The 16125-nt window shown below is 29.5% G+C and overlaps 5 protein-coding genes across 6 annotated transcripts; 1 reads left to right on the top strand and 4 right to left on the bottom strand.

The window, feature by feature from the left end:
* Positions 1–2265: 2265 nt before the first annotated feature.
* LOC408424 (COP9 signalosome complex subunit 8) lies at positions 2266–4677 on the bottom strand. The gene is made up of 4 exons (XM_391971.7): positions 4480–4677; positions 4257–4327; positions 3173–3351; positions 2266–2913 (listed from the first exon to the last, which is right to left on the bottom strand). The coding sequence occupies exons 1-4, from the start codon at positions 4534–4536 to the stop codon at positions 2657–2659; spliced, it is 564 nt and encodes a 187-aa protein (XP_391971.1). The 5' UTR covers positions 4537–4677; the 3' UTR covers positions 2266–2656.
* Positions 4678–5224: 547 nt separating this feature from the next.
* Positions 5225–6645, top strand: LOC725856 (ras-related protein Rab-6.2). The gene is made up of 4 exons (XM_026444596.1): positions 5225–5355; positions 5449–5657; positions 5902–6146; positions 6283–6645. Exons 2-4 carry the CDS (start codon positions 5478–5480, stop codon positions 6479–6481), a joined length of 624 nt encoding a protein of 207 aa, XP_026300381.1. The 5' UTR covers positions 5225–5355; positions 5449–5477; the 3' UTR covers positions 6482–6645.
* A 59-nt stretch (positions 6646–6704) lies between these two features.
* On the bottom strand, positions 6705–9448 carry LOC410039 (cysteine desulfurase, mitochondrial). 2 transcript variants are annotated; one of them, XM_393524.6, is made up of 11 exons: positions 9310–9448; positions 9006–9212; positions 8811–8890; positions 8619–8735; positions 8385–8522; positions 8089–8294; positions 7884–8005; positions 7640–7797; positions 7278–7549; positions 7118–7207; positions 6705–6903 (listed from the first exon to the last, which is right to left on the bottom strand). In XM_393524.6, the coding sequence occupies exons 2-11, from the start codon at positions 9103–9105 to the stop codon at positions 6840–6842; spliced, it is 1347 nt and encodes a 448-aa protein (XP_393524.3). In that variant the 5' UTR covers positions 9106–9212; positions 9310–9448; the 3' UTR covers positions 6705–6839. The 2 variants fall into 2 exon arrangements, with proteins under 2 accessions (XP_393524.3, XP_006560460.1); XM_006560397.3 differs by lacking the exon at positions 9006–9212 and having other exon boundaries at positions 9310–9349.
* Positions 9449–9616: 168 nt separating this feature from the next.
* Positions 9617–12265, bottom strand: LOC410446. Its single transcript, XM_393926.6, has 6 exons — positions 11864–12265; positions 11635–11804; positions 11297–11545; positions 11035–11195; positions 10844–10933; positions 9617–10782 (listed from the first exon to the last, which is right to left on the bottom strand). Exons 1-6 carry the CDS (start codon positions 12022–12024, stop codon positions 9715–9717), a joined length of 1899 nt encoding a protein of 632 aa, XP_393926.4. The 5' UTR covers positions 12025–12265; the 3' UTR covers positions 9617–9714.
* A 355-nt stretch (positions 12266–12620) lies between these two features.
* On the bottom strand, positions 12621–14176 carry LOC725753 (transmembrane protein 45B). Its single transcript, XM_003249622.4, has 2 exons — positions 14015–14176; positions 12621–13846 (listed from the first exon to the last, which is right to left on the bottom strand). Exon 2 carries the CDS (start codon positions 13752–13754, stop codon positions 12993–12995), a length of 762 nt encoding a protein of 253 aa, XP_003249670.1. The 5' UTR covers positions 13755–13846; positions 14015–14176; the 3' UTR covers positions 12621–12992.
* Positions 14177–16125: the final 1949 nt, after the last annotated feature.

The following is a 16125-nucleotide window of genomic DNA, read 5'->3' as shown; positions in this document are numbered from 1 at the left end:
CACTTACCAATTTTGCACAAAGAAAAACTTTTTCATAATTTAAATATCATTCTATTATCTTTCTTTGTACAAATACGTTTCCAAACGACCTTGTGCTCGACGAACAAGGGGACGACAGGTGTCGAAACACCCCCTTCTGCTTTTCCATTTGAACGGATCTATCAGTGACTTAACAAGGAACGTCGATAGTTAAACGAAGGGGAACGTTCTTCGCCGGCCTTCTAGTTGTTCTTCATCATTATCATCATCCTCCTCGTCCCTGTCCTCTCACCCCGACGGCTCTTCCGCCGCGATGAGACTTTCGAAATCGACTAGTCGCGTTCGATTCGTGCCACTCGCTCGCTGCTCACGGAGCATCGGCGTTTTCCGCGACGTGCAAAGGTCACTGCAACAGGCCGCGGCGCAGCTACGTTCTCGGGAAAGAAGACGCGAGTCACCGGCGCGTACTCTTACGAGGGGAGGTCAGGTAAGGTAACTGGTAACCCGGGTCTTCCCTCTTGCCTCTCACCTTCGCGTTTTATGTTGCAAACTAGTACTCGTCTTTAGTAATACTTGGTGGTACCGAGCGTACAAGCTTCTAGAAATCGTGCAGATACTCGAGGGAGTAGCGTCTGATCATCTGGATCCGGTTAATTTTTTCTTCTAATCAAACTTTCGATCTCGTACAATATCCCTGAAAATGTTAGTATGTGAGTAGGATATTCAATCTACTTATACTTTAAATCGTAATATTAATTATTCGAATATTGCGAGTAAAGAAAAAAAAAAAAAAGAAACGTAACTCGTTCAACTATTCTCGAGCAACTGCCTCACCCTTTGCGGATAATCGTTGCCTATTGAAGCAACGAGTTCGTGAAAAGGGGAGAATAGAAAAATAAAAAAGATATTGCACGATATCGCGATGCAATCATCGCTCGTTGGAACGATGATGAATCTGCACTATTCGAAGAAATAGTGAATAGAATACACCGTGGCAACGAGTCTCTTATATGTAGCATGAGGTCGACATCGTCATCCTCATCCTAAGATACATTCTAATCATTTTGCAACCCCCCGCTGACCGAACGCCTTTTTCGATACCGATTATTGTGCCGATCGCACGTTCGTGATATAAACAACGACTAGGATAGGTTCTTTGACGTGGTACGAACGCGTGGGAACGCCTTCCAGATACGTCGGAGGATTTTCTTTTCATTTCTTCCCACGTTTCAACACGTTGAATTTTCTAAATATTTAGCTTTCAATAGCGGAAATCAAAATTATTTCAACGGAACTCACTATTTTGCGATAAATTTCCCTTTCATCATTACTTCAATTACGATATATCTAATGGAGAATAAAGATCGATCATTACGAAAAGAAAGAAATGATAACAGGGGCACTGTTTTTTTTTTTTTCTTTTTAAGTATCGTACCGATACGGTTCTATGGAAATTTACGCGTTGCATGGTACACCATGTAAAATATGAAACTCGCGTATCGTGTAGGATTGGTGATACCGGTGCAACAACTTTCTAGAATAGTAGCGGAGCCAAAAAAGAATAACCGGGCACCAATGACGGTGGGTGCACACGTTGGCTACCTGTTGACTAGTGGAAACGATTTCTTTGAGAATATCTAACGTTACGCAATCCTCCTGCGATTGTGCATATTCAACGTTTACAATACGGGACGGTCAGAATCGATTTCATAGAGAATTACTCGGAGACATGTCGGGGGCCACAAGATACGAGCCAACTGAGCATACCTATCTGTCCGCGATTTTTCTGACCCGCGAGGATTCGATTTGCATGACGCAATGCCCGCGGCAGAATCTCCTTGCGCGGATTTTTCCAACAGCCTCACCGAACACGATACACCCGCTTGCTTTCACGCGCGATTGAAGCCACTCGTTTCGAGATCACCCTTTCCCCTAGCTAGCATTGACTTCATCGCTTTAGGATCCTGTATTGATGTTACACAATTTGATCCCATATTTAAAAAATTATATGTTATAAGCATCCTTCTAATGAGGATAATAAAGAAATTAATTTGTTAGATAAAATAAAGATATTATTACTCGAGGAAACGAATGAAGCTCGTCTGGGGAAGAGGGAGGAGGAGAAAGATTGAATCTGAAAAAAAAAAAAAAAAAATTAATAAGAAGTACAAAATGGTAAAGGCGAGCAATGTTTTACACATTGGGATGCTATATCAGGAAATATACATAAATCATGTGTGTGATTATTATTTTATACAACAGAATAATTTGTTCCAGCTATTTTAATGTTAAACTGATTAATCAAAACGTATATATATATATATATTGAATATTAAGTTAAAATCCGCGATTCGGTCCATGTATTTTTTTTCTTCTCTTGTGTGGAAAGTGCTTCTTCTAGAAAATGCCAGTTTTCTCGCATATAGCAGGCGGTTATTGATTAATCGAGTTGTTGACTCCATGCTTACAGCGAGCTTCATCGGCGAGTCTTCCGATTGAATGAGCAGGACGCGTAGGTAGTCCGGGGTGTATACTTAGGGAAGGGACACAGGTGTCTCTTTTGAAGCACACTTCCTCCTTTATATAATATGATTACGAGGTAAAACTAAGTTTAAAGTACTGTCGATCGTGTCTTTGTGTTGCGTGAATTTCATCATTGATGACTTTCATTGCTTGTTCAGTTTTCCAAGAAAGACACGAATTGAGTGAGTTTGTACAGCTGATCCTCAGTAAGACACACCTCGTTCACGAGGTTACTCTCTTCTTTCTGAATCTTACAAGGTTGCACCATCGTTCCATCTACGTTCCAACCCCTTTCAATTGCTACACGACGCGCTTCCTCTAATGTTAAGCCTGTCATTGACGCAAATACGGTTAAACTTAGTGAAGAATAAGCCTTTGATATTAAGGTGATTGCCCTTTCTCGAACATTATCTGAAAAAATAAGTAATAATTGATGCAAATATCGAAATTATATCTTTATATATATATATGATTTCATAGGTATAGTTTAAAGCTCCTTAAAAAAATTGAAAAAGAATTTTTAAAATTTTTTTCTAAAAAAAAATAAATAACTTTCAGATAAATGCATAAAAAAATATTATGATTAATTAGTTTAATAAGAATTAATAATTAATAATTAATAATTTAATAATTAGATTAATAAGAATAGATAGACTCTGATAATATATACCTTTCAAAGCAGCCATAATATCAGAAACATCTTCACTCCATTCTGCATTGAGGGCGACATGAACTGCAGGCCAGTCTCTTTGCCACATACGCTGTCCTACCATCCATATTTGACCAAGTTCTGCATTTCCGCTTTTCAGATCCGTTGGTATCCGCTTCCACAAGTATTTGGCATTGCATCTGCGACGGCGATTTTTCGATCAAACAAAGACAGATCGAAACCTCTCTCGTTCAGGTCTTATAAGGAATGAATTTATGTTGTTGAGGTATTGTTAATATATAGTAAAAAGCCAAGTAAAAAGCAAATTGTTACAAGCTCTGTTAAAGTAAAAATAAAGACTAAGTTTCTTCGAAAAAATTGAACACAAACATTGAAACATAAAATGCAACACGTAAATTAATACGTACATAAAAAAGATAAATCAATTTATAAAATTAAATATAAATTAAGTTCAATAAATTAGTTAAGTAATTGAAAAAAAAAGTAAAAAAAAAATAAAAAAAAATAAATTCAATAAATTAATAAATTGTATATAATCGCTTTTACATAATTTTTTTATGTATATTAAAAAGCATTGTTGTAGCTTGAGCAATGTACACATTATTAATTGTATAAAACTGATTAAATATTTGTAAAATAATTTTTAATAAAAATAATAAAACATAAAAAATAATACATAATATAAAGAAACTTTATCGTAGATTGAATTTTATTTTATTAAAAATTGAATTATTATTTTTAAAAAGACCATCATTAAATACAAATAAAAATATACATATAAATACATATAAATAATATTATATAATCATATTTACACAAAACATGATTAAATTTTTGTTTCAATTATTACTTCTTATATTATTAAGAAGAAAAGGTTATACATATTTCAAGTATGGATATATTGTATTATAGATTTATAAATGGCGTCAGTATAATATATAAACAATCATTTTATTATATTAATACGTAAAATGTTTTATATTTATACAATAATATATCTTTCAATCAAAAATATTATTTTATTTTTGATCTAATTAAAATAATGGAAAAATATAATGGAAAAAACAAAAATTATTGTACTCACAGATCGTTTTGATAAAGATATACAGCTAATAATTGAGCATAAGTTTGTGATGATGCAACTCCACCAGGCGCCTGTAAAAAGGAAAAAATAATCAATAAATATATAAAAATAATATATAAAAAATATAATATATAAATATTTGAGAGAAATATTCAACAAAATAATATATAAATGTATAATAGTCGGCATAACCTATATTGAAACCGTTCATGTGACGACTTACCTCTAATTCAGCTTTTTCTAATTCATGAAGAAATTTATTCACTTCACTTAGCACCATGTTGAAAATTCGTTATTTCCACAATGAAAAAAACGATATTGTAACAATTGTATTAAAAATACGCGGCGGCATTGAAATAATTAACGTCAAACAAGAGATCTAAACAGCTGAAGACTAAACACACATTACATTTGCAATTCCTGTATAACTGCGATGTAGATGGCACCACTTTGCAAGCAACATTTTTAAAATTGTATTAACCATTTATTTAAAATTAATTTTATTTTAAATAAATATATATTTTATGGAATCAAAATAAATAATTATATATAAATCACTTTTATTTTGGAATTATTAAAAAAACTAGTCCTATTATAAAATATATATAAATTTATAAAATAAAAAGTTATTTTTAAATCTTATTCAAAAATTAAAAATCACGTGATCATATGAGATAAGATTAATAAGATTTTTCAGTAAATACGTTGATTTGATATATTTATCATTGTAAATTAAAATTTCGTATAATTATTAGTTAATCATGATAATAATAATCATATCTCATTTGAACAATATAGTAATAAATATAAATATTATATTTATTGCAGCATAATTAAAAAATATCCGATAGAAAACTTTTATATTATACTTATATATTAAACTTATGTATTATATTATAAAATTCTTATTTAAAATTCATTTTAAATTTAATATAGATTGTAATTATTCGATATTTTATTTATGAATTCATTAAAATTTCTATTACACCGTAACAATGTGAATAGATAGTCTATAATAGTAGTGATTTATGGTCCGTTACTGATATAATATTTCTGTTGTCACGACTGTCATCGCACTCATGTTAGTGAATGTATACATGTAAATATCCATTGAATAAAATTTTCGCATTATTGAAAAAAATGCAAGCAATAATGATTTTTTATTATTGATGCAATTGCTTTTATATTTTAGCACAACCGGCAAAGTGACATAAGCCTAACATGGCTACTGTTAAAGTAACCGAGCAGAAAGTTATTCTGTGCGGAGAATACGGTGTTGGAAAAACTTCTATATTTAGACGTTTTGCAAACAATACTTTTATAGCAAGCAACGATCGAAAATCGACACTGGGTCTCGATAATATCGATAAAGAATATGTAGTTGAAGACAGACGAATACGAGTAATATGTTCATATATACGTATATACATATACATATCTATATATACATATATATATTCACAATTCTTGAAACCGAATTAAATACGAAATTAAATTCTCATTTTTCCATATATGTATTTTTATAAATAAGTCATATGGTACCTAGAAGATTGATGTACATTAAAACTTATATTTATTTTAAATATATAATGTATTCATATTCAAATTTAATTAAATAAATATTTTATTTTATCATATGTTTCAGTTGCAATTATGGGATACAGGTGGTATGGAAAGAGTTGCATCAGTAACATCAAGCTATTATAAATTTGCAGAAGCTGCTATATTAGTTTTTGCACTAGATAATTCCACATCATTTCATCTTTTATCTCAACATTTGCTTGATATTGTTACATATGCTGAAAATGCAAAGATATTTCTCTGTGGAAATAAGAGTGATTTAGAAAGTTCATCTCCACAAGTAACAGATGCAGAAATGGAACAATTTTGGTGAGTTTAATCACAATAAAAATTGTATTAATGTAGTATATATAATCTGTACAATGTAATATACATATATGTAATGAAAGAAAATAATGTAATATAATATAAATAATATATATTATTATTAATATATTTATTACAGTGAACAATGCCATAATTTAATTTCTGGTATATATAAAACATCCTGTAAGACTGGAGAAGGAATACATGAAATGTTTGAAGATATAGCACAACATTTAGTAGAAGCTAACAGATCACGAATGGAATTGCATGAAATGGACAAAGATAGGTTTAAAATTTCATACATTGATGAAGCTGCTGATCCATCATGTTTATGCTAAATAATGAATATTGACAAATATATGCTCCTGATGCAACATTTTTATAATATAAACTTAACACATTGCAATATTTTATTGCAGAGTGTAAAATATCTTTTTGTATCAATGATAATAGTAAGCTTTTCTATATAGAAAAGCACCATTAAATAAAAAATGGGAAAAAAGGGGGAATATCAATAAAATTTATATACAATTGAAGTTATTTTAAAAATCACAAAATAAAAAATTTTAAATAAACATTTATTACACATTCATAAGTTTTACTTAATTAGTTTTGTTTAACTTATTTATATGATTTATATATTTAATTCATACTATCTACATATTAGATAGTTGAAAGTATGTAATAAAAGAGTCACTAATGTTGAGTCCATTTAATAGATTTCAAATCAATTCCCTCTTCGACCATTTCCCATAATGGACTGTGAAAAATAAGCAATTTAAATATATATTACTACTTATGTATTATAATTAATATTTAAGACTATATAATCTTAATTATAAAAAACGTCCAATAATAAATTTATCAGTTTCTCATGATATCGCGCTTTTCATATTCATAAAATAAGAATAATACATATGTGATTTTCGTACCAAATAAATATATTATAATTAAATAAGAGCTTATTTACCTACCTCATTTCTCTAAGTTTTTTAACATGTCGAATCGTATTTTCTGCGGTATAATCAATTTCTTCGATTGTTGTAAAACGACCAATACCGAATCTATATAAATAAAAAATAATTAGAAAATAATTATTTTGTTTCAATATATATACCATATCATGTAATTTACCTAATACTGGAATGTGCCAAATCTTCTGATGTTCCAATTGCTCTTAAAACATAACTAGGTTCTAAACTTGCGCTAGTACACGCGGAACCACTACTCAAAGCAATATTTTTCAAACCCATTAATAAAGATTCTCCTTCTATGTATGCAAAAGATAAATTCACACATCCAGGATACCAAGCTTGTTTATCTCCATTACGTGTAACATGCGATAAATTTGACATTATTTTCTCGATCAATCGGTTCGAAAGCATTGTGATATATTTGTGATCATACTAGAAGGAAAAAAATAAAATTAACATATTAAAATTGATATATGATAAAATATATGTATTTATAATTATTAATATTAATATTAATATTACCTCCATTTCTGTTTTTGCTATATGACAAGCTGCTCCTAGACCTACCGCTAAAGGTGTTGGAACAGTGCCACTTCTCATACCTCTTTCTTGGCCACCACCACTTTGAATTGCTTCTACACGTACTCTTGGTCTTCTTCTTACATATAAAGCTCCAACTCCTAAAAAATTCCATTATATTGTATAATATATAAAAATATTCCAATAATTTAAAAAAATATATAACAAACATATATTTTAACTATACCTTTTGGACCATATAATTTATGGCCACTGATAGACAACAAGTCAATATTCATTTTATTAACATCAATTGGAATTTTTCCTATTGCTTGAGCTGCATCTGTGTGGAAAAACACTTTTTTTTTTCTATAAATTAATAAATAAATTATAAAATTAATAAAATTTATGATTGTATTGAATCTGAATTCATAATATATATTTTTCCTTACCTACAAATAGCACCAATCTTTGTAATTGGTTGCTGTACACCAATCTCATTGTTTACCATCATCACAGAAACTAAAGAGGTAGTTGGTTTAATTGCATCTTCTAATTCGTCAAGATTAATAAGACCATTTGTATTTACTGGAATATAAGTTACATCAAATCCTTCTGCTTGCAAAGCTCTACAGGAATCTAATACACATTTGTGTTCCTATATTAATAAAATTATATATAAAAATAAATTTGTAACAATATATATAATGTATATAATATATATAATAATCTAATATTATTAACATACTATCTGAGTCGTCACAATATGATTTTTTTTTTCTTTGTAGAACCTTGCAACACCTTTAATAGCTATATTATTAGATTCTGTGGCTCCAGATGTAAATATAATTTCCTTGGAATTTGCTTCTATTATATTTGCTATTTGCTTTTAAAAATGAAATATTTGATTATCATTTTGTTAAATAATTATTTTGATCAATGAAAGTAATTTAATTAAATTTAAATTATATATGATATTAACTTTACGTGCAAGTTCAATAGCTGCTTCTGACTCCCATCCATATACATGAGTTCTAGAATGTGGATTTCCAAAATATGTTGTAAAATATGGCATCATTTTATCTAATACTCTTGGATCCTACATAAAGATTAAAAAATATTTCAATTTCAATGTCAATAATTATATTATAATTCATTAGATTCATTTATTTACTATAGGTGTAGTTGCTTGAGCATCCAAATAAAGTGGCTTGCCTTCTGCAGATCCTTTTTTATATTCATCTGACAAAATAGCTGAAATAAAAACATATCAATGCATTAGAATTAATAAAAAATATTATTAATATATTAACACAAATGTAATAAACATAATAAATATATACATAATTACATAAAATAGTATTCTTACATTCATTTTCTACTTCTGATAAATCCTGATTAAAATAAACTACACAACATTTCTTGACACGATGTAAAGAAAATAATAAATTTCTTGATGGTCGAAACATAATTATTCTTATACACAACACAAATTTATTTCATTTGTCACGATATAACATGTTCTAACCTTAGATAACGTAATTGTTATAAAGTACAATTTTGTTTCAAATATTACCTATATGAATATAGATATTATATAAAAATTATATTTGTCACTCACAAATGTTTATTTAATTAATGTCTTTTGATAAACTTCATAATTTATTACTTACGTATATTACGTTGGGAAATATACATTTATTCCCAGCGAATACTACATAAAATGATGCAATATATGTGTCTATTATTTTTTATATATGTAGATACAATATATCTTCGTACTATTTAAAATAAAATTATTATATCCAGGAAGAAAAAGGAAAGGATAAACGAATGAGAACAAATATTAAAAAAAACATTAATTTATTAAGTACAATAAATGTAAAAAATAATCGCACTGATTTGAATATTTCTATAATTAAAAAAATAATAATTTAATATGCACATGTGTAAGTATTGCGCAAGTAATAAACGTAAGAATAAAAGTCACATTTAAATATATTTATGCAGATAGACAATATAATATGAAGAGACAAAAATAATAATAATCCTGAAATACTGATTAATAAGCAGCAAATCTATTGACGATCTTTTGATAAATTTAACGAATCGCCAATATCACCACTTTGTGACTGTTGTTGCTTTTTATGAATTGTAGTCATGTCCAACATTCCAGTAAATTCAGATTTAGAAATTGAGAGATCTTCTGTTCCTTGATACTCATTCGATCGATTGAGCTTTACGTTATCATTTTGTATATCCATTTTTTTACGATCAGTCGAGTAATCTTCTGGAGTTGCAGAAAAATTTCTACAAGATTCTGAAGATCCAGAATTTACTTTAAATGGCGATTGAATAGAATCAACTATACTGAAATCGTTTGATTTACGTTCGTTCGATTCAATATCCCTTGCAGGAGAAATTTTTCCGATCGGACCAAATAAATTTGCAATATTACGCATATATGCAGACGGCGATGGCGATGATGTTCTCGCAAAATCTGGAATAGGAAATCCAGAGAGTTTTGCTAAATCTGCTGTGGAAAAATTAGCTAATTTTGATAAATCTGAAAATTTAGAAATTTGTTGCGTTATATCAGCTAAAGGGAAATCAGATGTGGACGATCGCGTTTTATTGATACTTGTATCAGTTCCAAGAGGATTGGATATTTTTGAAAAATCAGCGGGTGCAAAATCATAATCACATTTAGCATTTTTTACAGAAACTGTAAGTTCTCCAGATTGAAAACTGGGTATTATTTCTGATGGTGATATATGTTTAGACGAAGCGTTTCCATCCTTTAATTGCGTAATAGATGCGGAATCCGTACTTATAATATCCTTTTTAATATTATCTCTAGAAGTGGATGGTTGCATCACAAAAGATTTTGATGTAGGTGTAATTATAGCACCATCAGGTTTAAAGTTCACAGGTGTTAGGAAGACAGCTGCATTATTAGGTGTAAGACTAACTCCTGGTGGAACTGAAGGGACAAGTGATTCTGAAACTGGTACCAGAGGAAATTTCATAGTCAAAAATTCCGGTGAACTTCCATCTTCAGAACCAGGACAAATCATTTCTCTAATTATATCCCAGTACGAACCGTTCGATCTATTACGACCTGGTAACTTGGATGCTAAAGAACACTAAAAATATTGAGATACTTTAATATTAATATTACTTTTATCTCATTTTTTATAAACTTACTCTTAAACGTTCAAGATAAGTCGTATTATTGTTAAAATTGGCAGTAAAATCAATACCTCCTTCACTTTTATAATACTCTATGCATCTTCTCTAAAAACAAAAATATGAAAAATATATATATAAAGAAAAAAAAAATGTTAGAGATTTTGCTTTTGTTAAATTATTAATTATATATAGAATAATGGATTTACAATTTCTTCTAATGTATCTTGAGAAAGAAAGTGCTCTTGAGATAATGTATAACTCAAAAGCATTGGTCTTGGGTATTCATGAGGCCGATTTTCAGGAGGTGGTAGGGACCAAAAAACATTAAAATTTGATTCATAACAACTGCCATCTGTATTATAAGGTGCTGAAATTAATATTTTCTTTGAATTGATGGAATTTAATTATAAAATTCTATATAAATTCTATATAAATTCTGTATTATATATATATATAAAAAAAACATACAGCATATTAAACCCACACATGGTGTGTAACCATTATCACTAGGTCCTTTCATCTTAATTTGATAATCTAATTGTGAATCAACATCCCTAAGAGAAGGAGAAGCATGAGATCTAGGATGAGAATGATACCATCCAACTAAAGTCACATGTTTCCATTCCATTGCTCTTGCAATTTCAGATTCAACTGCAGCTGCAGCTGATTTATCTTTGCCGGAATAACGACATGGAAATGCAGTTGTTATAGATAAATCTATTATTTTAAAAAATAAATAATTTTTAACAATTAAAATTTTATACAATATACAATAAATTCTATTGAACATTATAGAACATACTTACTATGTGAATTAATATCCCAGTGACCACCTAAATAGCCACAAACTTCTTTATCTGTTAAATGACAATGTAAATCTACCAATAATGCTGCAGTAGTTGTTATAGTAACTAAAAATGGTTGTATTTTTCCAAGTGTACTAAAAGATGTAAGCTCCACCATTGTGCTCATATCCCTGAAAAATAAATAATAATCAGTAATCATATAAGCAACTTTCTTGTATTAAACTCTTACATGGCATGGCTTCTTATTCCAAGATTAGCATGTTTTACTGGAACTCTCACTACTTGTATTGGAGGACTTGTTTGAATCTTTTCAGGACTTTCCTCCATGGGTTCTACAATTGTTGCTGTCTCCATTTCTTTCTCTTTATTTTTCAAAAAGTAAAATAGCATCAGGCCATAATTATTGACTATAAACTGCACTACATTGCAAACTCATATATATCACACATAGATAAAAATTAATTAAATAATGAAAGATATCTTTTAAATAGTCCATTATTGTTATTATATTACATGTTATTATTGAAAACCTAACCAAGATTTGAATTTATTGTTATTATTGATAAAAATAACACTATAGTTATAATTCGGATATAACTAGTTACAAAAATAAATCTAGTCTCTTATTAATAGAGACATATATTGTATCACTGTTGGTATTACAACGAATTTCAAATCAATATCTAATAATTTTATATTTTGATCGTAATTAATATTGCCTAATATAATTATACCCCAATAAAAAACCGAGTAAAAAACCGAATAGAGTATTAATAATTAATTTTCAGATTTTTCAGTTATTCTTTAGATAAAATGAATTTATCTAAAGAATATGAAAGGAAAATTTTCTATTTACATAATAAATTACAATTATTCATGGATTATAAAGTTTAATAAAAAAAAATATATTTACAATGTATAATTATACGATATTTTTAATTATATATATAATATAATAGGTTTGGGAAGAATAAAAAACATATTACAAAAGATGAAATTACGCGATCTTCTATTAATAAATAAGTGAGCAATAATAATAAGGCACCTCTTAATTCCTAATGAGTATTTTACCTACAACTTGAGGATATTACAAAATTGTTTATGTTATACGTATTTATTGTATAAATATAGTTAAAAATAGAGTTATTCGTTGTATTATAAAATGAAGTTATTAAATATTAAGTAAAAAAATATTAACATTGTGTGTAAAAATTATAATTGATTTATGTTTTGATTTTTTGACTCTACAGTACCAATGATCTACTACTTCAAAAATATTAAATTTTGTGCATATTATAAAAATTTTTCATATTGGCACAAAGTTTTTATATATTGCTTATACGTTACACTCAAATAATCTACATTCTCTGGTCTGGTTCTTGACAATAATCATAAATAGGTATCTCTGGTGGTTCTTCCATCATGAGTTTGGGAGCACAACTTCTCGTTGCAGCTACTACACATAATGTTACAGCCGAAGCAGCGGCTACATGCCAAGAAAATATCAATGCAATACCTTCTGGTAACATTGGCATCGTATGGTATACCCTTACTACATGCGCTATCCAACCACCGTGAAGTAACGTTGTACAGGCTCTTAAAAGTTTCAATTCAGGCCACACAAGTTCTAACGTAATAGCCAAAGATGTTGTCCATACTATGAGGGCTAAAATTTTATCAACTAATGCATTGTTTCCAACACTTCCCAATAAGAATAAAAATCCTTCTATGAAAAAACTTTGAGCAAGTGCCAATTTAACTAATCCTTCGCTTACATTATGAGGAAAATAAAAGTTTAAAACATCAACCAGACCAGAAAATGCAAAAAATAAATAGATTGTCGCAAGCACAACTTTTGGTGAAACAGTTCCAACTTGTTGCAGACCACCAGTTAATGTACCAGCTAATCCTACAGCGGTTGCTATTAGCTTCAAGCTTCCTTCTATAGGATGTCTATTTATAAGTCTTTCGCATTTTTCTATAAATCTTAATCCTTTTGTTGCATGTGGATCATCCCTTGGTCTTAAAGATACCCAATACTTGGCATATTCATAACACCATTTTAAGCCAAATGCATAAAATATAAAACCAGTAAGAATACAAGGCAAATAGCTATCCATGAGATATATATAAAATTGACTTTCTATTTTTTCGAATAATATTTATTTATTTCGAATAATAATCCGTAACTTACATAAAATTCGTAAGGATTCTGAAATAAATAATGAATATATTAATGAATTAGAAAAATTTAGTTAATTAAAAAGTTAATTTAAACAATTTTGGTTATATACTATAATGTATAACCTAAATAAATAATTTGAAAAGAAAAATAATAAACATATATTTCAAATAATAACTTTTATCTCTAATTACTTACTTTATTTCTAATTATTTATTTCTAATTCACTGTACTTTCACGGTATCTTGAATGTTTTTTAGAATAAAAAATTGTTACATATACCTATGTATTTATTCCGGATACGAAATATGTACAAAATAGACTTGCAAATCGTTCATCGATTCAGCAAGTGAAATAAGGTTATAAGAAAGAAGAGCAAGTATAGATAAGGAAAGCAAATAATGAGAGAAGGACAGAGATAAAATAATAAAATGAACATTAGCGCCATCTGTTGAGTTTCAGAAATACTTCTTAATAAATGAATAAGGTAAAAAAATGATAGGTGGCGCCATCTCTTGATTGCGAGAAATATTTTTCCACGAATACTCGACAGATGGCGTTGATGGCTTAATTCTATCTTATTCTACTTTATCCTGCCTGAATAAATGTCTATAACATTTAAGAGATGGCGCTGATGGTTAATTCTGCTTTATTTTACTTTATCCTGATTGGATAAATGTCTACAGCACTCAAGAGATGGCGTTGAAGCTTAATTCTGCTTTATTCTACTTTATCCTGCCTAGATGTCTATAATACTCAAGAGATGGCGTTAAGAGTTAATTCTAATTCTATCTCTATCTTTCTTTTTCTATTTGCTCTCCTTATCTATATGTGTTTCATTTGCGGCACTCTGAAGATGGCGCTGATTTCACAATTTTTATTCTATCTCTATCCTTCTCCCACTTATTTGCTTCTATTGCCTATTCTTTCTAACCCTCTTAATAGATTGATTCGATATCTTATTAACTTTAATATATTTTTTTTCCTTAACCTCTTGATTAAAAATCTTAATTAAACATTTAAATATAAATTTTTTTTTTTATACACGATGTCACATTACATATTTCTTATATATATATATATATAAATAAATATCTTTATACTTTTATAAAGATATCGTAAAAAGTATTTACATTACATAATTATAACTGGATATAAATATATATATTTAACGTTACTTTTTAACGAAACTAAAATTATTCTGTAACACACTGCTCATCCATTTTCCAAATTTTACAAAATTTTTATTCTATAGAAATTTCCAGAATATCCTGCTATATCTGCGATATACGCGCGTAAAATTAAATAACGTTTCGTGCAATTTTTTCAGGCAAATTTGTTTCGTAAGTCCCTCTATTTTCGATCGATACATGATTGCAGAGAATATCGATACGCTTTTCGAAATTCAAAGCCCGTTTGCTGATGGTATTGCCATGACTTGGGAACGGGCTTTCATGTACGTTTCAATTATCGTTATGTAAATTGACTCAGTTTTGTGATGTGTGTTCTGCATAGGATGAGCATGAACGCGTCCAAGCCTTCAGGGACTATCGATGCGTGTGCAAGAGATTCCAATCGGATAATATCAAGATTTCTCGATTTTCAAATTTTTCATAGCAGAAATAAAAAGGGTGGTGTGTCGTGTAACGAAAGAAAAGAAAATTTCACAAAATTATTAATCGATCGTAAAATGGATAAAAATAGCATAAATCAAAATGTTAATGAGCAATTTCGGATAACGCGCATACATATATATACATATATATATATAACAATCTATTTTCGGGATTTTCTCGAAAAGGATAAATCCAAGGCGGATTATCGCAAGTGGTCGGTGTCGCATCTGTCATATACAACGCGTTATTATTCCATTTCTATACGTGTCTTGCTGTTTCTCCCTTTCCCATTGCCGGGATCATGCTCTATCGATCCGAATCTCGCCGTGTAATCTCGCAATCGGATTATCTCCTCGAACTATGAACGAAATCGAATCACCGGCGGATGCATCGCCGGATAAATACATCATTGGCCCGATGAAATACATCTTTCTTAATACGAGCGAAACGAGGTAACAAGGAAGCGGAGGGAAGGGGACGATAGAGACAGAGATAGAGAGAAAGAGAAAGAGGGAGAGAGCACACGATCGACATTCCCTCTCTAACCGTGTATCGACGATATCTTTAACGAGGGTGGAGGGACGGTGTCTGATTTCTGAAAGGAAGGATAGGTCCATCATCTTGATCCTTGGAAAGCCGCAGACTTGTCGCTCTACAAGAAGCGTGCAGATATCGCACAACACGTTTTTTCCA

The sequence above is a fragment of the Apis mellifera genome, linkage group LG13 (assembly GCF_003254395.2).
Source record: "Apis mellifera strain DH4 linkage group LG13, Amel_HAv3.1, whole genome shotgun sequence".
In the NCBI taxonomy this organism is placed as follows: Eukaryota; Metazoa; Arthropoda; class Insecta; order Hymenoptera; family Apidae; genus Apis; species Apis mellifera.
This window is presented reverse-complemented; position numbering and strand designations above follow the sequence as displayed.

Coding starts and splice junctions, on each gene's coding strand:
- LOC408424 (XM_391971.7), bottom strand. CDS start 4,536: ATGGTGCTAAGTGAAGTGAATAAATTTCTTCATGAATTAGAAAAAGCT. Junction 4,328..4,479: donor TAGAAAAAGCTGAATTAGAG/GTAAGTCGTCAC, acceptor TCCTTTTTACAG/GCGCCTGGTGGAGTTGCATC. Junction 3,352..4,256: donor TATCTTTATCAAAACGATCT/GTGAGTACAATA, acceptor TCGCCGTCGCAG/ATGCAATGCCAAATACTTGT.
- LOC725856 (XM_026444596.1), top strand. CDS start 5,478: ATGGCTACTGTTAAAGTAACCGAGCAGAAAGTTATTCTGTGCGGAGAA. Junction 5,658..5,901: donor TTGAAGACAGACGAATACGA/GTAATATGTTCA, acceptor CATATGTTTCAG/TTGCAATTATGGGATACAGG. Junction 6,147..6,282: donor GCAGAAATGGAACAATTTTG/GTGAGTTTAATC, acceptor TATTTATTACAG/TGAACAATGCCATAATTTAA.
- LOC410039 (XM_393524.6), bottom strand. CDS start 9,105: ATGTTTCGACCATCAAGAAATTTATTATTTTCTTTACATCGTGTCAAG. Junction 7,798..7,883: donor TAAATTATATGGTCCAAAAG/GTATAGTTAAAA, acceptor GGAATTTTTTAG/GAGTTGGAGCTTTATATGTA. Junction 7,208..7,277: donor TTGGCACATTCCAGTATTAG/GTAAATTACATG, acceptor TTATTTATATAG/ATTCGGTATTGGTCGTTTTA.
- LOC410446 (XM_393926.6), bottom strand. CDS start 12,024: ATGCTATTTTACTTTTTGAAAAATAAAGAGAAAGAAATGGAGACAGCA. Junction 11,546..11,634: donor CTGGGATATTAATTCACATA/GTAAGTATGTTC, acceptor TTAAAATAATAG/ATTTATCTATAACAACTGCA. Junction 11,196..11,296: donor ATGTGTGGGTTTAATATGCT/GTATGTTTTTTT, acceptor TATTAATTTCAG/CACCTTATAATACAGATGGC.
- LOC725753 (XM_003249622.4), bottom strand. CDS start 13,754: ATGGATAGCTATTTGCCTTGTATTCTTACTGGTTTTATATTTTATGCA.